The sequence below is a fragment of the Brassica oleracea genome, chromosome C1 (genome assembly GCF_000695525.1).
Source record: "Brassica oleracea var. oleracea cultivar TO1000 chromosome C1, BOL, whole genome shotgun sequence".
Classification (NCBI taxonomy): domain Eukaryota; kingdom Viridiplantae; phylum Streptophyta; class Magnoliopsida; order Brassicales; family Brassicaceae; genus Brassica; species Brassica oleracea.
The window spans coordinates 33,649,208-33,672,376 of record NC_027748.1 but is presented as its reverse complement, the minus strand read 5'-3'; the positions used below and the strand labels follow the sequence as shown (position 1 = coordinate 33,672,376).

General features: G+C 35.2%; 3 protein-coding genes across 3 annotated transcripts; 2 read left to right on the top strand and 1 right to left on the bottom strand.

The window, feature by feature from the left end:
* The first annotated feature begins 440 nt into the window (after positions 1 to 440).
* LOC106314905 lies at positions 441 to 7,881 on the top strand. Its single transcript, XM_013752708.1, has 20 exons — positions 441 to 552; positions 644 to 732; positions 1,279 to 1,388; positions 1,494 to 1,548; positions 1,981 to 2,069; positions 2,282 to 2,348; positions 2,431 to 2,493; positions 2,632 to 2,799; positions 2,912 to 3,005; positions 3,092 to 3,171; positions 3,263 to 3,335; positions 3,496 to 3,539; positions 3,963 to 4,030; positions 4,469 to 4,551; positions 4,652 to 4,809; positions 4,891 to 6,196; positions 6,324 to 6,613; positions 6,804 to 6,998; positions 7,090 to 7,246; positions 7,338 to 7,881. The coding sequence occupies exons 1-20, from the start codon at positions 441 to 443 to the stop codon at positions 7,631 to 7,633; spliced, it is 3,597 nt and encodes a 1,198-aa protein (XP_013608162.1). The 3' UTR covers positions 7,634 to 7,881.
* Positions 7,882 to 7,898: 17 nt separating this feature from the next.
* LOC106314912 (pentatricopeptide repeat-containing protein At3g20730-like) lies at positions 7,899 to 9,868 on the top strand. The gene is made up of 2 exons (XM_013752715.1): positions 7,899 to 8,580; positions 8,655 to 9,868. Exons 1-2 carry the CDS (start codon positions 7,938 to 7,940, stop codon positions 9,725 to 9,727), a joined length of 1,716 nt encoding a protein of 571 aa, XP_013608169.1. The 5' UTR covers positions 7,899 to 7,937; the 3' UTR covers positions 9,728 to 9,868.
* On the bottom strand, positions 9,724 to 12,538 carry LOC106314921 (polycomb group protein FERTILIZATION-INDEPENDENT ENDOSPERM). The gene is made up of 13 exons (XM_013752721.1): positions 12,220 to 12,538; positions 11,811 to 11,876; positions 11,592 to 11,714; positions 11,414 to 11,494; positions 11,245 to 11,337; positions 11,053 to 11,128; positions 10,902 to 10,981; positions 10,748 to 10,819; positions 10,598 to 10,657; positions 10,431 to 10,527; positions 10,270 to 10,333; positions 10,098 to 10,157; positions 9,724 to 9,994 (listed from the first exon to the last, which is right to left on the bottom strand). The coding sequence occupies exons 1-13, from the start codon at positions 12,394 to 12,396 to the stop codon at positions 9,934 to 9,936; spliced, it is 1,110 nt and encodes a 369-aa protein (XP_013608175.1). The 5' UTR covers positions 12,397 to 12,538; the 3' UTR covers positions 9,724 to 9,933.
* Between the last annotated feature and the right edge of the window lie 10,631 nt (positions 12,539 to 23,169).

Here is a 23,169-nt window from a genome sequence, read left to right as displayed (position 1 = left end):
CTGTTGGGAAAATTATCCAATATCGATGAGATGAAGATGGTATTAGACAACTAGAAAATTTAAGAAGAAGACTCTTAATATTTAGGAAAGGGTTTACTACAAAGATTTTGTTTTTGGAAACTCTCTCTTACAAGATTTGTAATTTTGACATGAAACAAACACCTTTCGAGCCTAAGGCATGTGATAAAGCAAATCCATGTCCAAATAATAGAGGCAAATAATACAACTCAGGTCGAGTCAGATAATTCACACGTGCGAACGAACCGCGTATCCACGCGCGTGCCGGCATTACAGTAACAACATCCTCAAGATCCCATAGAATTGATTAATCAAGAAAGAAAGACGCAACCTTTGTCGATCCCACGTCTTTGGTCCGTGCTTTGGCTCCAGTTTCTCGGATCTGGTGGGGAACGGTATCAGAGAAGATCATCGGGGTGAAAATGGAGTCGATACTGGCACGGGCCTTGGAGTATACTCTCAAGTATTGGCTCAAATCATTCACCAGAGATCAATTCAAGCTTCAAGGCCGCACCGCTCAGCTTTCTAATTTAGGTCTCTCCTCCTTCTCGACTTCTTCTCTAGTAATGGGGGTTGAGGGAAAGATTGTGTCTTTATGAATCTGATTTTGTGTGTGTGATTGCAGATATTAATGGGGAAGCTATACACGCCAGTATGGGTTTGCCTCCTGCCCTTAGTGTCACCACTGCCAAAGTTGGAAAATTGGAGATCATGGTTTGTTCTGTTCTTCTGACTCTTTTGTTATCTCATTTATTTAGCTACTGAAGGAACATCTCATTGGAGCTAGTTAAGGAATCTGTAGCTTTAGGATTTATTCTTGAGTTGTTTTTGTTGGAATTAGAACTCTCTAAACTCTAATCATTGTGTATATCTCTATACCTTTTACTAGATATAGGTTTAGGATTGGTAAAGAACATGGCTTTGGGTTTAGGATTGTACAATTTTGACTATTTGGGCAGGGACTCTCGGTGGGATTGTAATAGATCTGTTGATTTTGATCCATTTTCCAATTGTACCTGATATAGAGTATAGATTCAAGATTCTGAATAAGTAGTAACATGTCTTGGTTTTTGTGACGGTTTGTCAAGGACAGATGTAATTGTGACAGTTTAAATGGATACAAGTAATCATGCTTCTTTCGAAGTTTGATAGAGAATGCTATTAAACTGAAAATTTGTTTTGTTTCTATTAATGTCTGTCATCTCTCTCGTTCTCCACAAGCATTAATTTCTTTTCTTTTTCACTCTTGTGCTCAAATAGCTTCCGTATGTCAGTAATGTGCAAACGGAGCCTATAGTTGTGCAGATCGATAAACTCGATCTTGTTCTTGAAGAGAATCCTGATGCTGATGTGACAAAGGGTCCAAGCAGGTAGGGTGCTGCATCTATTTTACTTCTACTTAGTCTTGATAGAGGCTTGCTATATTTGTCAGAATTTTATTGAGCCTTTCATTTTCCTTTTTTTTTTTCGTTCAGTGCTCAGTCTCCTACGGCCTCTGGAAAAAGTAACGGTTATGGATTCGCTGACAAGGTGAGGTGTCTCTACTCGGTGCCTTTCATTTTCCAAAAAACTTATCCCAGAAAAAGCACGGAGGCAATAGTAGTTTCCTACACGACCATTCAAATGGTCTAGCCTCTTGTAGCTGTTATTTTGAGATTAATGCAATCAAACCGATAACTACCATGTGTCATAATATTTGGCATATTGCTGATAATGTTTTGGGCAATTTCTGCTTGTGAGTCTTAGTAAAATTGAAAATTAAATGGTTTTTATCACTTTTGTACTTTGATAGTTGGTTTTGAGATTTGTTATTGTTGAAGTTTAGTTAAGCATACAATGCTTTTGTTTTCTTGGACCAATCATGTCAATTTGCCAGAATGTCTTCCTTCCAGTTTATTGTTCTATTCATTTTCGACGCAGAGAGGTCCTCAGTGCAGTTATATTTTTTTTTGTGTTGATCAGATTGCAGATGGAATGACTTTACAAGTTAAGGTGGTCAATCTTCTTCTTGAAACTGGTGGTGGTGCTCACCGTGAAGGAGGGGCAGCCTGGTAAGTTGTTTTTACTGTACCCATTGTCTAGCAGTTAGAAACTTAGCTCACGTCTATCAGTGTTGGAATCTCGTTACTTTGTGTTCTTTGATGCATAAACTAGGTTTACTTTTAAAAACTGCAGTTAGTTTATGAGTTTCACATTCAACCTGCCTTGTAAATGCATTGGATTGTTGCTGTTGTATGTCTAAGCTCTTATACTTTGTATCTAGGGCTGCTCCACTGGCATCTATTACTATACGCAACCTTGTTTTGTACACCACTAATGAGAATTGGAAGGTGAGCTCTGCGAGCATGGTGTAATAAAATCCTCTTCTGGAAGAATTAGTATATCTTAATCTGAATGAACCGTTGGTTACAGGTTGTAAATCTGAAAGAAGCAAGGGACTTCTCTACTAACACAGGATATATTTATTTGTTTAAGGTATAGATGTCACTCTTTTTAGCTAGTTGTTCCCGATACTACCATATTCTTTGATGGCGCAAGATTGATTACTCCATGTTAGCAAACTATTAATATGTTTTGTTTTTCTACCTGTGATGCATACACTTTCCTTGTCAGAAACTTGAATGGGAAGCTTTATCAATTGATCTTCTGCCACATCCTGATATGTTCACTGACGCTAATTTAGCCCGTTCTGAAGAATCAAATCTGAGAGATGATGATGGTGCAAAACGAGTTTTCTTTGGCGGAGAACGCTTTCTAGATGGAATTTCTGGCCAAGCACATGTAATAATTTGTTTCTGAATTGTATTTTACTTGCATGTTGCAATAGGATGCTTGAAGGCATTTAATGTGTTGGTGCGTAAATCGTTAGCCCTGATGGTGCCCTCTTGTTTAGATCACAGTTCAGAGAACAGCACTAAACAGTCCTCTTGGGCTTGAAGTTCAGTTGCACATTCCAGAAGCTGTTTGTCCAGCGTTAAGTGAACCAGGTTTGAACACACACTCTCTCTCTTAGTTTCAGAATGCTGGTTGGTGGATATGGATAACTAATCCTACCTATTATTTTTGGGAATAGGGTTACGCGCTCTTCTCCGCTTTCTAACTGGAATGTATTTATGCCTAAACCGAGGAGATGTGGATCCAAAATCTCAGCAGGTCTTAAAATTTCATATTCCCTGTGGATCTTTATAAGGAAAAGTTCGATATGAAATCTTTTTTTCACTCTTTAATGGTATGCCTCAAGCAGTCTGCTGAAGCAGCAGGACGGTCTTTGGTCTCTGTTCTTGTGGACCATGTGTTTCTTTGCATTAAAGATGCCGGTGAGTTTCTGTATATGCTTAAACTGAAAATATCATTTATTTGGCTGGGTTCAGAGTCTGATTCACTTGTTAGTTAAGAGTGCAGTTTTGCATGGAACCATTACTCTCTTTTTTTGTTTTGTTTTGGTTTAACTTTTTACCACTCTTCATGGCGTTTCAGAATTCCAACTGGAACTACTGATGCAATCACTCCTCTTTTCTCGGGTATGTTCTCACTGATTTTTGGATTTTTAGCTAGTAACTTTCATGATATCGTTTCCTGCCAGTATATACATTGAAACAGTTCTGAAAATCGTAAACCAAATTTCAGGAACTTTAGGTTGTATGGTTTTACTGTATGCATGTATAAGTTTAGATGAGTTGGAACATGAAACACACATTATCTATTGGATTCTGAACGAAGGAGTTCCATAAGTAAAAGATCCAGACTAGACTTGCTCTCTCATTAAAATTTCTTAAATATAACTACATTTGATGGGTTTGTCTATAAACTATATTTCTCTTCCATTGATGGTTTATGTTCACTAGAAAGTTAAATCTCCTCGTGAGAATAGGTGCACTTCATTTCTCTGAGAATCTTGTTATATGGCTCTGAAATCTGACATGTGTAGCCATATATGTTTGCAGGCCTGTGTTTCGGACGGAGAATCAGCCAACTATTTGACTAAGATTTTGATTGGTGGACTATTTTTAAGGTAAATTGCCCGGACCAAAATCTCTGTTCAGAGTGAACTGTGTAAAGCCTTATTTAAAGTTCAAACTGCTTCCTGACATGATGAGCACTTTGTAATTACTGTTGATCTTCAGAGAATTATGCTTTTTCTTAGTTGTGACTTACCCTTTTACATACTCAAAAATCTTAGTTTCTGATGACTGTTTCGAGACTTTATCCTATTACCTTTTGTTACCTACATACCCAAAAAATTGCTGGATAGTATATTCTGAGACTCGAAACAGTTTCAGTTATTATGGAGTGCTCTTTTCCCTTTTTCATTTATTCGTTTCACATACATTTGCTAGTTAGGTGAACTATTGCTTTATGTTTATAATATTTGATATAGTTTCATGTGCATTTGTTGTTTCACAACTTCGAATTTAAAGTTCCTGCATAATTGCTCATGGTTGAAATTCAGGGATGCTTTTTCCCGCTCTCCTTGTGCTCTTATCCAACCATCTATGAAAGCTGCTGCCGAAGACCTTGCAGTTCCTGACTTCGGTATATATAATTCTGAACTGTATTTTACAATAAATTATTCTTTTGTGATTTGTTGAAACATCTTCATGCTGATTTATTTTCCTTCATACATTTGGGGCAGCCAAGAACTTTTGCCCTGTCATATATCCATTGGACAACGGGCCGTGGCAATTAATCCAGGATGTACCCTTGATCTCCTTACACTCTCTTCAGGTCAAGCCATCCCCAAAACCCCCACACCTATTCTCGAAGACGGTTATCCAGTGCCAACCACTCATGGTATGTTTGTGTATATCAAAAGAAATGAAAATCTTCTCTCCTCAACAAAAGGTTTCACTATTTTTCTTGTGATCTTTCCAGGTTCATCTTCAGGAAGAAGCTTGTTTAAGGATCTCTTCTTTTTTGGCTGATGGCATAGTTGTGAACCCCGGTGATGTTTTGCCAGATAATTCCGTTAACTCTCTTCTTTTCACCCTCAAAGAGTTAGATGTCTCTGTTCCATTAGACATGAGTAACTTGGAAGACTCAGCAATCAAAGAAGATCTTTCAACAAAAAAGATCTTCTCTGGAGCAAGGCTGCATATTGAAAACTTATCTTTTGCGGAATCTCCTACCCTAAAAGTTCGGTTACTAAACCTGGAGAAGGATCCTGCTTGCTTCTCTCTATGGCCGGGACAGCCTATTGACGCCAGCCAAAAGAAATGGACAGCTGGAGTCTCACATTTTAGTTTGGCTTTAGAAACATCTCCCAACTCTACTGAACATCAGATCTGTCGTGGTCCGGAAATGGGTTTATGGAATTGTGTTGAAGGAAAAGACGTGTCTATAGAAGTTGCTATGGTATCTGCGGATGGGAAGCCACTGATAACTATTCCTCCTCCTGGTGGTATTGTTCGCGTAGGAGTCGCTTGTGAGCAGTATATGTCGAATGCTTCAGTGGAGCAGTTATTTTTTGTGCTGGACCTCTATTCTTACTTTGGTAAGGTCAGTGAAAAGATCTCAATTGTTAAAGAAAGCAAACGACAGAGTACTGTTTCTTTGACTGGAGGGTTGTTGGAGAAGGTTCCTAGCGATACTGCTGTAAAATTAGCTTTGAAGGATCTGCAGCTGAAGTTTCTCGAGTCTTCCTTTACTAGTACTCAGGACATTCCACTCGTTCAGTTTCTTGGCAAAGATCTTGTTGTGAAGGTAACTCATAGAACCCTTGGAGGCGCTATTGCAGTATCTTCCAACGTATACTGGGAAAATATTGAGGTAGATTGTGTAGATACCGAGGTACAACAAGAACATGAGAATAGCTGTAATGGTCACTTAGTTGGCTGTAATGGGTCAACTCCATTAAGGCGTGTCTTTTGGATTGTCAACGGAAGACATGATGGGCATAGTGGCAGCACTATTGTGACGCCTTTTCTTGACATAAGCATAACCAATGTGATTCCCCTCAGTGAAAAGGATATGGAGTGCCATAGTTTAAGTATCATGGCTTGTATTTCAGGCGTGCGTCTAGGAGGAGGAATGAACTACACTGAAGCTCTTTTACATAGATTTGGAATTCTGAGCCTTGATGGTGGTCCAGGAGAGGGACTGTCTAGAGGGTTAGAGCATTTATCTTCTGGACCGTTGTCAAAACTTTTCAAAGCATCTATTGTTGAGGACAGGAAACAAGGTATTGGAATAAACCTCTTTATCACTAACACTCTTTAGCATCGTTCATGTGAAAGTATCATATATATGCAGATTGTTCTTGTTACAGCTTCAACTCCACTAACCTTATTGCTAACATATGCATCTAGATGGAGCTCTAGGAAGTGGGAGCGGAGATGCTTTCGCACATTTGGGAACGCCAGATGATATTGATGTCTCCATTGAGTTAAGAGACTGGTTGTTTGCTTTGGAGGGCAGAGAAGGTGTGGCAGAAAGGTGGGAGTCTATCGAGGATGAAGATATTGGAAGGGAAGAAAGGTGTTGGCACACGAATTTCCGTTCTTTCAGAGTAGTAGCCAAGAGTACACCAAAGCTTGTGGATCCAAATGAGACAGAGACCAAGAATGGTGCTCGCAAATTTCCCGTAGACTCAATTATTGTAAGTATCTGTACACCTTATTTTCTCCACAGCTTATTTCCTTTCCTGAACTTTCTGAGGTTAATGATAACTTTCAGAGCTGCCTTTATCTTCCTGGTGTCTGACAAAATTACATTCTTTTGTGCAGTAATGACTGTCAACATTGAGGTTACTGAGCCTTATATATTTTATTTGTAAAATGCATTATTAGGTCAATGTGGAAGGTCTACAGACACTGAAGCCTCAGATGCAGAAAGAGACCAATCCAAATGGACATCACGAAAATGGTCACCTGCCTGGAGGGGTAAACATTGAAGCTAACATTGTGGCATCTGAAGACAAATCTGGTCATGATGACACGTTGAGCTGGGTGGCAGAAAGTCTGAAATTCTCTGTTAAGCAACCTGTAAGTGAAGCTGAGCTCATTGCTTTCTTCTTTATATAAAAGCAGATTTTGTAATAGAGAGGGTTTTTCCGACTTGTTCTTCCTCCTGCAGGTTGAAGCAGTTGTTACGAAGGACGAGCTGCAACATCTGACATTCTTGTGCAAATCTGAAGTTGACTCGATGGGTAGGATAGTCGCAGGTGTTCTACGCGTGCTGAAGCTTGAAGAATCTGTTGGGCATGGTACTCTAAATCAACTAAGCAACCTTGGTACACTTATCTCAAACTCCTCTGCTTCTATATCAAGAAGAATAGCTTTAACTTTCTCCAGGTCTTGAAGCAATCAAACCCCGTGTTGCAGGAAGTGAAGGCTTTGACAAGATGTTCTCCCCAAAAGCAAGTAGAGCAGGCACTCCCAAAAGCTCACCTTTTGGTGCAGCATCAGATTCAATGAAGGAAATTTCTTCACGTGCAGACCTGGAATCTACCATTTCCTCCATTGAAGAAGCAACAGTGGAGCTAGAGGCCAAGTGTTCAGCTCTAGTTTCTGATCTCAGCGATTCAGAGTCTAAAACTTCGGCGAAACACATCAACGACCTGAAGCAGAAACTCGAGAGCTTGCAGAGCTTGATGGCTAAACTACGAACCCAAATCTAAAAGTGAAGCAGAGAAGCTAATTCTTTTTATGTATATAGCATATACAGAGATGTGAGAATCACTACTTGAAGCGGGAAAGTTTTGTACTTTAATTACGTTTTAATTACGTCCAGAGACTATATTTGTGTATGCATATGAGCAATGCTCTGTTTTTGCAGTTGCCCAAAAGAAACTCTTTATGATAAAGTTTTGAGATTTACCCAAAAAAACTCTGTTTTGTTTGTGTACGTTCTTATGATTGATGTTGATCCCAGTGACACCGAGTGACAGTTAATAAAAAGGATAGCTTTACGTCTCTCTAACGATGGCTGCTTATGGGGAGAATCTGATTGTTTCAAAACCATACTTATTTGACCCTTCCTTGTACATCAAGGCTCTCAAACTATGCAGCTGCCAAAACTTCGAGAAACAGTTTGTGTTGATCCATGGGAACTCTGTGACAAATGGGTTCGTCTCCAATCTCCACTTGAACAACAGTTTGATGAACTTGTACGCAAGACAAGGAGATGTGAAACACGCACGTAAACTGTTCGATAGAATGCCTAAAAGAGATGTTGGTTCTTGGACGGCTATAATCTCGGGATATTCTCAACGTGGATACCACCGGCACGCGATGCTGTTGTTCAAACAGATGCGCCGGGAACCTCTTAGGGCTAATGATTTCACTTACGGGAGTGTTTTGAAGTCGTGCAAAGATTTGGGATGCCTGACAGAAGGTATGCAGATACATGGTTGTGTGGAGAAGGGTAAATTTGCAGGGAACTTAGTTGTGAGGAGTGCATTGCTTTGTCTTTATGCTAAGTGTGGGAAGATGAAGGATGTTCATCTTCTGTTTGAATCAATGAAACAAAGGGATTTGTTTTCTTGGAATATTATGATCAATGGGTATGCTGTCTCTGCCTGTGCAGATACTTCCTTTAGTCTGTTTCAGTCGATGCTTGCGGAAGGTAATCTATACTTGTCTTTTCTTTCTACATATATCCAAACCTTTGACAGCTTCTTGTGCTGTGTTATATGTCAGGGAAGACGCCAGACTGCTTTACCTTTGAGAGCCTCTTCAGAGCTACTATTCAAGTCAAGTGTCTTGAAACGGTTAGTGAACTACACGGATTTGCGATCAAGCTGGGTTTGGAGAGATCACATGAACTGATTAGGTCTCTGATTGATGCATATGGGAAGTGTGGTAGCCTTGGCAATGCTAGGAAACTGGTAGAGGGACCAATGAGAAGAGACTTGATCTCTTGCACTTCTCTAATAACAGGTTTTGCACAGCGAAACAGCTTCACAAGTGATGCTTTTGATATCTTCAAAGAGATGATACTGATGAGAACTCAGATGGACGAGGTTGTAGTATCTTCAATGCTTAAAATATGCACCACCATCGCTTCATCATCCATTGGAAGACAGATCCACTGTTTCGCCTTAAAATCCTCCCAAATCAGATTCGATGTTGCGTTGTGTAACTCTCTGATAGATATGTATGCAAAGTCCGGGGAGATTGAGGATGCAGTCCTTGCTTTTGAAGAGATGGAAGAGAAAGATGTGAGATCATGGACCTCTTTGATTTCAGGATATGGAAGACATGGGAATGTAAAGAAAGCAATTGATCTTTTCAACAGAATGGAGCATGAAGGCATCATACCGAATGACATCACATTTCTTGCTCTCCTCTCTGCTTGTAGCCATACAGGAGAAACCGAACTTGGCTGGAAGGTTTTCAACACAATGATCAACAACAAGTATGGTATCAAAGTTCGAGAAGAGCACTTATCTTGCATCGTAGATATGCTTGCACGCGGTGGCAACTTAGAAGAGGCTTATGAACTGATAAGAAGTGAAAACGGCGTTACAAGACTTGGCTCATCAGCATGGGGAGCTTTTCTTGATGCATGCAGGCGTCATGGGGACATACATCTCAGTGAAGTTGCGGCCGCGCAGCTTCTGAGTATGGAACCGAAGAAACCAGTTAATTATATTAATTTGGCAAGTGTGTATGCAGATACTGGAGATTGGGACAATGCTTTGAAGACTAGAAAGCTTATGAAAGAGGGTGGTTCTTGCAATAAAGCTCCTGGATACAGCATTGTGTATTGAACAGAAAGACTATAAAACAGAGATCTCAATAAAGGTTTTAAAGAAGTTATTGACGCTATAAATAGCATCTTAAGAGTTTCAGGGAATAGCAATAAACTTTCCCAAATTGTAGTCTGATAAATATATATATATGAGTTACAACAAAACAATATTATATCTTCTTCCTTCAGATTCCTAATCCATCAGTTCTGAGAAGACTCAGTTTGCTACTTGGTAATCACGTCCCAACGCCATATGGTCCCGTCCTCGCAGGCAGCAAGAATTGTGCTACAATTGTCATGGAAAGAAACGGATTGTGTCAGGAATCAAAATGTTCTGTATCGGTCATAAAAGCAATGCATTGGTGAGAAAGAAGATGAATATAATATACCTTCCATCAACGGACATAGCGGTTTGCCTGATCACACATTTGGATTGATTGTGTGATAACCTATTTAACAACAGAGAATCATGTCAAGAATACAACAAAGACACCAAAGTGAAGCTTAACTATTTGATTTACAGATCAAAGATTTGTGTCTGAAGCTGGAACTGAGACTTACTTTGTAATCAAAACAGGAGGGCAACTTTTTAGATCCCAGACATAAATCTTTCCTTCTTGATTCCCTGTTAAGTGATAAATGTTCCACAAATTTAGCAAGAAGATATTTAAAATTTATAGTTTAATGCAGAATAGTATAGAGCGAGAGAGCTTTCTGATCACCTATTGCAAGAGAGCTTAATTGGAAGTCGCATGAAAACTTGATAAACCAGATGTCAGACATTGGAACCGGGTATCTTTGTAGAACATCTGAAGTACCCTGCAAACAACAACAACACAACTTCAGTCTTGTAGCATATGTGATTAAATGAATGAAATGAGTTACTAACCTCTCCAGGAGAGTTCTCTTTCAGTTGTGGTTCCCACAACAAGATCTCATTGTCCACACTCTGAAACAGATATATAAGAGTGTAACTATAGCTTATTCCACTCACTAAAACAAATCATCTTTATCTAATATCATTCATTGAGTAACTAACCTTTGAAAGGATAAAATCACCAAACCAACGGTTACAATCTACATAGTTTGTATGAACTGAAGCAGTAAATACCTACATACACACACAAGTAATATTATCAACAAACTCCAATAATAAGAGTTGTTAACAAGAGAATGAAACAGAAAATACTTACAGGGAATTGTACAAACTTTGTAGGGAACTTTGATGGGTCATCCTTCCATGTGTATGACTTCTCAACATAAGTCCAAAACTCTGAAAGCAGCCAAAGAATAAGATCACACAAGCCATTTTTCTGAGGTTTCCACAAATGGTTTTACTCGTACCTTTCATGGACCATATTTTAATGGTGGTGTCCATGCCACAACTAGCAAAACGGTAAATCTCAGTGGGGTGAAAATCCTACAAAGTCAAGAGATGGTTGGTTATACTTTAAGAATCAGATAATTGTTTTCTTTCACATCCAGTGTGTGTTTTAAGGGAATATAAACTACCACCATATTGGTAAAGGGGCTTACCACACTTAGAACTTCGTAACGATGACCTCCGGCTCCAGCAAATATCAGAATACATATCCCAGTTTCAACGTTCCACAACCTAACAGATTCATCCTGATCCAATCAAACACATATAATGAATGTCAAGACATGATAAAGAGAAACAAAAAAAGGACAAGAGGGAGGACACCTTGCTTGCAGTAATCACAAGTTGAGGTTTCAGAGGTTGTGTCCTGATTTCGTTCACTGAATCCCCGTGGCCCACAAGGCTCTGCACATGTGAGAGAGCACATATTATACAACATAGAACATCCATAAACCCTTTCGTATCATTCTAAAAGCTAATAAATAGGTAATGAATGATATACCTTATGAATCGTTTCATTGTTGACGTCAATGACTCGGATTATGCCTTTCACTCCTCCAGCCGCAACAAATGGGTTCCCCTTAACGCCGCACGCCCAGCTTACAGTGTAAAACGACTCCTCCTTCTGATCTCCAGAGCACATACCCAAATAACCTCAATGAAACTTTTTGTTACATGGAAAAGCTAGAAAATATATATAATAATGTGTATACTTCCTTACATCTTCATCAGAATAGGATTGCAGTGCAGATATGGCACCATCTTCAAGACAATTGTACAGCGTAATCTACATAATGAGAGACACACACCAACGGCAGTAATGAGATCCATGACTCAACCAAGATAGAGCAATCAAGTTTCTTTAGGTAATGAAGCCATAAACTCCAGCTAGTCTTAAAACAGATAACGCCATTAACTTTCACACTAAAAAAGCTTATCACAATCAGTTATGTGTATAGAAGGAACCCATCAAGCAAAGTTTCAATTTTTCAGACAAGTGAAGCGACAGCATCCCAAAACAGCAATCACAAACCCAAAAATCAGACAAAAAAGGAAGATTTTCTATAGGGCAAATCGAATCTCCACCAAAACCTAAACAGACCCAGAACAATAAAAGGAGAAGACTTTACCTTATTTCCACCAGCGGTGACGAAGACATTGAAGAAACGAGAATCAAGGAAGTTGAAAACAACAGCATACAGAGGCTTCTTCCCTTCTTGAATCCTATTGGTCACTTTGTACGACTTCTTGTTCGATGGAGTCAAAGACCCAACAAGTGATTCGTTCCCTAAAGCTATCTTCGACATTTTTGAATCTCTCTCTCTCTCTGTCTCTTGCACACTGTTCCGTTTCTCTTGTCTAATAAGCTCACAAGTCTCTCATGCAATAACAAGTCTTTGTAAGTTTCGATAATTATGGGTTTCCGAAGTTACTGTTAATTTGGATTTGACCTTACGACCAAAATTTATTCTTGACCAGACAAGCAAAAAGATAGCAAAGTTTGGTAAGAAATCGGAATTAATATATTATTTAGAGAAGCAAAAAGATAGCAAAGTTTGGTAAGAAATCGGAATTAATATATTATTTAGAGAAAAATATCTCAATTAGCACTAAAAATTGACAAGAATATAGGATTGAGAAAATTACAAAAATAGCACTAAATCAAATTTTTGTTCCCAAACTAGCACTCAAGGTCAAAAGTCACAAAAATAGCACTTAATGTTTTATCAAAAGTCACAAACTTAGGGTTTAGAGTTAAAGGGTGGGGTTTAGGATTTAGGGTTTAGGGTTTAGGGTTTAGAGTTTAGGGTTTAGGGTTGAAATTTTAGGGTTTAGGGTTTAGGGTTTAGGGTTTAGGGTTTAAGGTTTAGGGTTTAGAGTTTAGGGTTTAGAAATGAGGTTTTGGGGATAAGATTTCAAATTTTGAAAAATAAAAAAATTAAAATTTTCAAAAGATAAACTTAGAAAGGTGCTATTTTGGTCATTTTAGTTTTTGAGTGCTATTTTAGTGATATAAACTTAGAAAAATGCTATTTTAGAGATTTGCCCCGTAGGATATTTAAGTATTAACAACATATTTAGATTATGATAGAATATCTTTAAGTTGGAATGATATATGATTTGTAATTAAGACAACAGGAATTGACCAATCCACTCCCTACAAGTTTTGATTAAATTAGCTGAATACGGAATATTGACTGTAAATACATGTTAATCTTGTAATTGGTAATCTTGATAACATTTTATTCCTTTGAAAACTATTTTACAAATCTTTCTAACAAGGTATTTTTTTTTATTACAAGCTGCTTCCCAAAAACACAACGTTGGAATGAGTTTTTAAATGAAATATTAAAATGAATACTAATGAAAGATTAAAAAATTTTGAGAGACTATTGTCATGTGTTTACTTTAAAATGATATATATATATTTTCTAATGCTTACACATAACTAAAATACTTACAATAATAATTTAATACTGTTCAAAAAATTTTAATGACTAATGGATGATGCTCTAAGAAATTGTTAGCTCCAGTGTAAAACTGAAAATCTAGACCAGTGAGTGGTTAGATATCAAGTTTTAAGTAGTTTCCCCACTATACAACACTAGGTAAGAAATCCACGGCGTGGAAACTTATTTTTATAAATAAATATATCATATTATAATTTATATATTATATAAAAAAAATAATTTTATTTTCAAAAACAAATATAATGTCAAAACATAGAACATATGTGTTTATATTTATTTATTTATAGATAACTAGGGGAGTACGCGCGGAATTTGATGGACCGATTTTTATAAAAGATATAATTTTGCGTAATTTTCTTTTATGTTAAGTTAGATGTGAGTATGATTATGTTGTCTACACCAAATTTAAATTATATAACTAATATGATTGAATTCTTAGTATTTTTGCTTTTTTGATCCTGAATTATAAGCTTTTATAGTGTTTTAAGTTTTATAATACTATAAAATAAATAAATAAACCAATCGAATTCAATCAAAAGAGAATGAGTTCGAGTCTTCTAATACCATTGTATCCTTTTTGTGAGGGTTTATAAAATAGTGGAGAATAAAGTTTTTATTTAGAGGAATTCTTTGTCAAAGTTATTATTATTGTTTTGTTGAAAGTTAGTAATTGATATTATTAACAATTGTTGTTGTTTTTTGCCTTTGTTTGTTTCTTTTGTTATTTGAAGATTAAGCGTCAAATTAATTGTGAACTAACTTTATATAGAAAAAGTTACAGTTGTTTGAAAAAAGTAATGTAAATCTTTGTTTATATAGGATATTAGGTGATTCTTTAAAAATCTATATATTTGGATATTAAGTGTTAAAGTATACGGTAGTTGTTACATTATTTGAGCGAAGCAATGTTATATCTTATTTTTTTCCAGATTAATTTTTGAAAATTTCCAAAAAGAATCAGTTGATTCACTCTTTCTTGGCATAAGATTTAATAAAATGTGAATATTGTAAGTTATTTTGATCAAAGTGAATATTTTATTTTATTTTTTTATTTTTAAACTTATATATTTTCATTATATTATTATTTTTTTGACTAAATTTTTTTTTTTTATTTTTCGAACCGATTTTTGTTTATTTTTTTTTAACTATTTCTTAATTTTTCGTTAAATTTTTTCATTATTATTATTTTACTTCTCTAAATTTAGTTTTGGTCAGATGAAAAAAAATTCAATGAGTTAATACCTTTTTATTTTTATTGGCCTAGAATTGATAAAACGTTAACAATAACATAATTTGATTTCTCTTTTATATTATTATTATGGTCTATTTATTTCTACATTTTATGTATTTTGAATTATTTTTTGTATTTACATTAAATTTATCTGATGATTAAAATTTTAATTAAATTCAAATTATTTGTCTTTATCCATCAGATAGAAAACTTGGTGGACTATTCGGTTTGATATAATATGCTTTAAATTTTTCATTTTTTTGTAATAGTAGCGTATGACACATCTTTGTGATTTAATTTAATTTTAAAATCAATTCTATATATTTTTTATTTAATCAAATTCAAATGTAATCTTAATAAGTAGTAAAATTACAAACACAATTCTGTAGGAAACAAATTTCTGGAAATTCAATTGTGTGTAAGCATTAATTGTGTATATCCTGAGTCTACGGAGATTTAGGCATAAAAAAGGAGAATTCAAAATCAAATCTGCCAAACTCAGCAAAATACAAATTTAAATTTTGGTTTAACACATGAAGTCTACTAATGTGAATTGGTTTATTCATTAAACTAATTTGGATTTTCGTTTGATCTATTCTATGGCCCAATTCTAAATAGCCTGTTATTGTTGCCACTGGCCCAATTCTAAAGAGACTATCACGGGTGTTTTCAAAACCTCAAGCCAACACTTATATAACATTAATGAAACGGAATTTTGCCTTTGAGAGGCAGTGAGATCCACGTGCTCAACCTTTCTCACCCAAATCTGGTTTTATCTTTGCGACAGGGTTCCGGTGCAGGTTCGTATGGAGGTCTCCAACCATCCCTTTTCCTTCGGACTTCGCTCTACATGATAGAACAGATGTGGCTCAGTCTATCGGAGGCGTTTGGCTTCTCTCTCTGTGTGTCGGTGGAACCATTGGTGCGGCGGTTCCCTAAGAGAGCTCTGGGACTTTGGTGACCCTGTCGGACCCTGCTAGTTGGTCATCGGGGTCTTGGGGTTCATCCCGATTGTTGTGAGTTTGATTTTTGTTGACGGCGGACCTTTCCTAGCAGTCGCGGTTCGCTGGGATATGTAACCTCCGGCGCGAAAGACGCTTTTTACCGGCTTGATTGAAGGCGAGCTTGATTGAAGACGCGTAGATCCTCGGGCCCGTGGTAAGGCAAGCTTCAACTACGGCGGCTAGGGTTCTTGGGATTCAGATCTCCCCCTTGGGAACCAGCGTTGGTGGCCGCGGGACAGCTCCGACAGTGGTTATACACTGAAGATACACCGTCAACGAACCGTTCTGCTGGTTTTGGACACCCGGCTACGGCGGTTGCGGATTTGGATTCTACTAGTGTTCAATCGGAGCGGGTAGTAGTGCCCTTTTGTCTTCTTTTCCTCCCCCAATTTGTTCTCTCTTTGTTCTGAGTCGTTCATTGTTGTTAGATTTTGTTAAGCTTCTCTTTGTAACCTAGGATCTAAAGTTTCTCCGATTTACAGGAAACGTCTTTGTTCTGATGTTTCGTTTTCAAAGGGAAAATATTAATGAAATATTTTATTTAGAAAAAGAACATTAATGAGAAGTTGTGTTTTAGTTTATGGACATGTGTCGACACCAGAGAGCATGACTTTATGACGGTGACGTGGATACCCCATGAGTGAAGCAAACATATTTTTATATATATAGATATTAAAAATGTATATTCTATAATTTTAAATTACAACTAAAATACAAATACATCAATACTAATAAAATTATACATTTTTTATTATTTTCGGTAAGTTACTCTAAAATCTTAAATTATATCTATTTATAATAAATAAATAAAATCTCTTATTAAACATAAAAATATTTTTAAATAAAAAATATATAGTTTACGTTAGACGGTTGTGTCGTCAACGAAAACGCACGAACGACTCATAACCTAAGAGGTACGAACACGTCGTAAACTAAGGGATACAAACATGATGTGATTCAAGAGGTATGAACTTGTTCCAAGGGGTGGACGAATGTGCCTTGACCAAAGGTATGAATGTGTCATGACAGAAAAAGTGTAAATGGCGTGAACGAAATGGTGTAAATTGAAATTGGGATCCATAAGATAAAAAAGTTTCCGGATGGGTAAGAACATGCAAAGTTTAAGAAATATTAAGAAAATGATATATTCTAATTTGGATATACTTTTTATGTTGTCGAGAAAATGTCATACTCTTATATCACCAGCACCATGGTTGACCATAACACAAAAAAAGTTTCCAGATGGGTAAAAACATGCAAAATCTAAGATATATTAAGAAAATGATATATTCTAATTTAGATAGACTTTTTATGTTGTCGAGAAAAAGTCATACTCTTATATCACCAGCACCATGGTTGACCATAACACAAAAAAAGTTTCCAGATGGGTAAAAACATGCAAAATCTAAGATATATTAAGAAAATGATATATTCTAATTTAGATAGACTTTTTATGTTGTCGAGAAAAAGTCATACTCTTATATCACCAACACCATGGTTGAACTTTAACATTCTCTCAGTGATGTCTCGTTCAGACTTTTTCAGTCACGATCCATTCTTACCTCTTCGGTCATGATTCATTGGCACTCCTTTGGATACGACTCGTTTGCACCCTTTCATTCACGATCCATTCACGTTCTTTCAGTTAAGATCTGTTTACTCCTTTTGGTCACGACACGTTTGCATTTTTTTGTCACAACCCATTTGCAATCTTTCGGTCACGACCATTTGCACCCTTTGGTCACGACCCGTTTGCCATTTTTCGGTCACGATCCATTTGCAACCTTTTAGTCACGACCATTTTCAATCTTTCAAACACGACCATTTGCACCCTTTGGTCACGACCCGTTTGCCATTTTTCGGTCACGATCCATTTGCAACCTTTTAGTCACGACCATTTTCAATCTTTCAAACACGACCATTTGCACCCTTTCGATCATAACCCATTTGCACGCTTTCGGTCATAACTCATTTGCACGCTTTCGGTCATAACCCATTTGTACCCTTTTTGTCATGGTCAAGATCCATTAGCATCCTTTTGGTCAGGATTAATTTCACATCCTTTCGATCAAGAACCGTTCGCACCCTTTCGGTTATGACAGTTCACAGCCTTTCGGTCACGATCTTTTTGTACATTTTCGGTCATAATACATTCACACCCTTTCAGTCACAACACTTTTGCACCCCTTCGATCATGATACGTTTGTACCTCTTGGATCATAGCATGTTTGTACCTCTTAGATTATGACGCGTTCATATTTCTTAAATTACAACACATTTATACCTCTCTGTTGATGACACTATATAAATATTTATAATTTTTAATCAGTGTTAATATGAAAAGTAAACTTATATGAATTTTTTTTTGTATTTATTAGTATTGAGATGAAAATTTATGTCTTTTTGTTTTTAATTTACTCATATCTATATATTGATACTTCATAAATATTTGTAGTTGTTTTAAATAGACTTTTTATGTTGGCCAGAAAAGATCATACTCTTATATCACCAACATCATGGTTGACCTTTAGCATTTTCGCGGTGATGTTTCGTTCGCACATTTTCAGTTACGATCCATTCTTACTTCTTTGGTCATGATCCATTGACAGTGACACACCTTTGGTTACGACTCGTTCGCACCCTTTCAGTCAAGACCCATTCACACTATTTCAGTAACAAATCGTTCACACCCTTTCGGTTACGATCCGTTCACACCCTTTTTTGGTCTGACCCGTTTACACTTTTTCGGTCACAACCTATTCGCAACCTTTCAATCACGACCATTTGCACCCTTTGGTCATGACCTGTTTGCAATTTTTCGGTCATGATCCATTCGCAACCTTTCGGTCACGATCATTTGCACCCTTTCGATCATAACCCATTTGCACCATTTTGGTCACGGTCAAGATCCGTTTCCACCCTTTCAGTCAAGATTAATTTCACATCCTTTCGGTCAAGATCCATTCGCACTTTTTCGTTTATGATCATTGGCAGCCTTTCGGTCACGGCCGTTTTGTATATTTTCAGTCAAAATACATTCACATCCTTTCAGTCACAAAACATTCATACTCCTTAGATCATGATATGTTTGTACCTCTTGGATCACACGTTCATACCTTTTAGATTATGATGCGTTCATATCTCTTAAATCACAACATATTTGTACCTCTTCATTGATAACACCACGTAAATATTTATCATTTTTTAATCATTGTTAATATGAAAATTGTGTCTCTTAAGTTTTTATTATGAAAAGTTATTTTTATTAGTATTGAAATGAAAATATATGTATTTTTGTTTTTACTTTATTCATATATATGAATAGTCATATCTTTCAATTTAAGTGGTTATTTTGAAATGATACTTATATGAATAGTCACAACTTTTCAATTTAAATAGTCACATCTTTTCAAATTTAAATGTAATTATTTTGAAATGATAGAAATATGAATAGTCACAATTTTTCATTTAAATAATTACATATTTTAAAATTAAATTCTAACCAATGCATAACTCTTGAAACAAATAACGAAAAGACACAACTTTAATAAGAAATAAAATTCCTATAAAAATACACAACTTTTGAACATTGTTTGAGTTTTTCATGTAAAACATTTAAGAGATGCAACTTTTATGTATAAAACTTAAGAGATTCAAATTTTCATACTAATCAATACACTGATTTTTAGAAATAAAACAATTGCAAATATTTATGAAATATTAATAAATAGATATGAGCAAAATAAAAACAAAAGGACATAATTTTTGATCTCAATACTAATAAATACAACTTTTCATATAAAAAATTAAGAGTTGCAACTTTCATATAGATGAATAGTCACATTTTTCCAGTTTAAAGGTGGTTATTTTGAAATGATACTTATATGAATATTCACAAATTTTCAATTTAAATAGTCATATCTTTTCAATTTAAAGGTAGTTATTTTGAAATGATACATGTATGAATAGTCACAATTTTTCATTTAAATAATTACATCTTTTTAATTTAAATACTAACTAATACACAATTATTGAAACAAATAATGAAACGACATATCTTTATATATAATGAAAAGACACAACTTTTAACAAGAAATAAAATTCCTATAAAACACACAACTTTTCAACATTGTTTGGGTTTGCTATTATTAATTGTTTTTTTTTCTTCACCATTTTATTTGATTAGTGAAAATTATTCTTTGAGAAGGCATGGGCATTGGATTATTTATAGATTTTCAAAAATTTGTTTGAAGAGTCACATTTTTTGAATTAAAAGGTTGTGTCTTTTGTAATAATATTTATCTGAAAAGTCACAATTTTTCAATATAAATGGTCACATTCTTTCAGTATAAATAATTATTTTTAAATAAAAAGACACAACTTTTAATTGTTGAAAAGACACAACCTTTCAGCATAAGTGATATTCACGACCTTTGGAATTAATTGGGATTACTATTATTAGTAGATTAGGTTCAATCTTAGTTCTGATCCAAATTAAATCTTTATCTTAGATGTAACTTTTTATATATAACACAGGGTATCCGGTGGAATGAGATATAATTGACTAATTTTTTTGGGTATGTTTTACCGGCGTCAGATTGACCCGTAAACAGACTCAGTTTCTCGCAATAGAAATTAGGGACCCATGTTGTTTGACCACACATGTTCAACATCGTGGAATTAATTTGAATCTAGATCGCCTAGCATACCGAAATTTTCCTATTGGTAGACTATCCATGTGTGGTTATCTCAGATGTATTCTTTTTCGTCTCTAAGGAAAAACAAAGTCCCTATATATTAAATTATACTCTCTCCGTTTCATTTTAATTGTCGTTCTAGGTTTATGTACATAGATTAAGAAAACATATGATTTTGTATATTTTCAAAATAAAACAAAATTACCTATACACCTAACCATATTTCAACCAATAGAAAAATAAAGTGGAAAATCTTATTAATAAATTTTGCATTGAAACTCTGAACGATACTTATTTTGAAACGAAATTGTTTTCCTACAACGACAATTAAATCGAAACGGAGGGAGTAGTGCTTAAATGGCAAAGAAAAAAACTGTCAAAATCTCTCTCTTGTAAAATCAAAACATATTGAAAAGAAATTTTTAGTGACAAAACCTTTCAATTATTTTTAATTGAAAGCAAACAATTCAATAAATATTTTAACATTTTCGATCTTCAACTTACAAATAAGTGAGACCAATCCTGATGAAAACCTCCAAGAAATGCATCCGAAGGTTGGTGAAAAAGATATAATTTGTATTGAAAGGATCGATCAAAGGATAAACGATGATTTTCACGAAGGGATGCAGGAAGTCCAAAGTGAGGATAACCTCTAGAACCATGAGCATCAACTCACAAGGTAGTTCAGAGGGTGTTGTCTTCGGGATCACTCGCCTAACATTACGATGTTAAAATATGAACAAAGAATTCAACAATATAAAATATGATTGTAATAAAAAAGTTGAATGATTTGAAATGAAACATATTACGAACTTAATAAAACATTACAAGCTCTAGCATGACAACCTAGGAAAATGTAGAAGACAAACTAGGAAAATACAAAACTCCAGTCATTATGTGCATGCAAAAGAGAGAAGATTTCTTTATATTTAATTCACTGATTTTCGCCACACTTCTTGGATAGCAAATAAACCACTTGATTTTGATTCTTCAAGGACTTTTAACTTCATAAAATTGGATTGTCTTTGATGTATAATCTCTAAGACTTTTTTCCTGATCAAAACACAAATCAAAACCATAATATTCAACCCAAATTGTCCACACACATACCCATAAGCCAAGCCTTCATTTTATTTCTTTTTGCTTGCTGAATAAGGTTGCATCAAGTCTTCTTCTATCTACAATACTGTTTATTTTGGATGGGCAATAGTTAAAATATGTAGTTAATGGATTTTACCACTAAAAGCTTGTAAAATAATTTATAAAAGTTCGTAAATACTGGATCTTTTTTATAAAATCACTAAAATGAATGAAAATTAAAAACATATTTATAAAATCTTGTAAATTTGGTTATACATTTTCATAAGCAATATATAAGATATTATAAATACATATAAAATCGTTTTAAAGCCTTGCTAATCACTTATAAAACATAATATAATCAGTTATAAGAGTTTTTTAAATAAACAATAAGTGTTTCACATTGTTTATAATATTATATTTAAAACCTTTTAATCATTTAAGCTTATAAAAATTTAAATGATCTTACAAGTTCTTATAAATTATTTTATAAAATCTTATCTATTTTCAGTAATAAAACTCTTCAACTATATTTTCAAATTTTCCATCTAAAATAGACGGTATTGTAAGTTGGGGGATAAAACGTTAAAATATTATTTGTAAAGATTTTTTTGATTCAAAAGTAGTTTAAGGATTTTATCAATAAAACTCCATTAAATAATAATGGGAGTTTCCTGTCATCTATACCTCTACTCTTTTGGCAAAAAAAGTAAGTAATACACACGCCTCGTTGGTAATATACCCTATATGCCAGTAGGAAGTGATATCAAGAACCTTCCATGAACTAATGCTAAAATCTTAAATTCATATTCGTGAAAGTTGTGTGAACCGAGAGTGAATATATAGTCCTCCAAAAACCTCAACATTGTGTGGAGATACAGTTCTTGCTGCTGTTGATGTAACTGAGAGCATACATGTCAAGTATGTGGAATCTTAAGATGGCATTTGGTTTGTCCCAAATATGGATTTCAAACCACGAGCCTCGTTATGTATCCTCTTTGATTACACATAACAATAAACCATCGTAATGAAAGACTTTAGTTATCTCGACTTGATCAAATGGAACATCTACCTTCTTTTAGATGGATCAATGAATTCTTCTTCACCTTCTTCGTTGAAGACTCCATGGAGATCGAATCTCATTGAACAAAGCCTATACTTCTTCACTACCCGAGAAACTGATATCTTGCTTTACATAAAATCTTTGGGATAAAGCTTCCCATCATTTACAAGTGGATCTCACCCCTCCTAAGTCCTAGAGACTTTTTGGTAGCCTAGAGAGTATCTCCTCTACAAAATCCCTCAAAATAACAGTGATCATTGTCATTTCAAACTGAAACTTAGGGGTTTTCACTTCCACAGCTTTATGCATGTGTTTTTAATTAGGTTACGACTATATAGCACCACAGGATAAGTCTTTCGCTTCATGCGTTTTTTCTCTTTCAAATATTTAACATTAGTTATGTTACGACTATATAGCGTCACAGCATTTTCAGTTTCTAATATAATAAAGTTTTTTGGCTTTTAAACTTAGTATACACTGTGTTAGATATTAGTGTATATCCATACTGAAGATAATGATCGTAGATAATACGCT

Coding starts and splice junctions, on each gene's coding strand:
- LOC106314905 (XM_013752708.1), top strand. CDS start 441: ATGGAGTCGATACTGGCACGGGCCTTGGAGTATACTCTCAAGTATTGG. Junction 553..643: donor CGCTCAGCTTTCTAATTTAG/GTCTCTCCTCCT, acceptor GTGTGATTGCAG/ATATTAATGGGGAAGCTATA. Junction 3,006..3,091: donor TCCAGCGTTAAGTGAACCAG/GTTTGAACACAC, acceptor TTTTGGGAATAG/GGTTACGCGCTCTTCTCCGC.
- LOC106314912 (XM_013752715.1), top strand. CDS start 7,938: ATGGCTGCTTATGGGGAGAATCTGATTGTTTCAAAACCATACTTATTT. Junction 8,581..8,654: donor TCAGTCGATGCTTGCGGAAG/GTAATCTATACT, acceptor GTTATATGTCAG/GGAAGACGCCAGACTGCTTT.
- LOC106314921 (XM_013752721.1), bottom strand. CDS start 12,396: ATGTCGAAGATAGCTTTAGGGAACGAATCACTTGTTGGGTCTTTGACT. Junction 11,495..11,591: donor ACAATGAAACGATTCATAAG/GTATATCATTCA, acceptor TCACATGTGCAG/AGCCTTGTGGGCCACGGGGA. Junction 10,528..10,597: donor AAGAGAACTCTCCTGGAGAG/GTTAGTAACTCA, acceptor TGTTGTTTGCAG/GGTACTTCAGATGTTCTACA.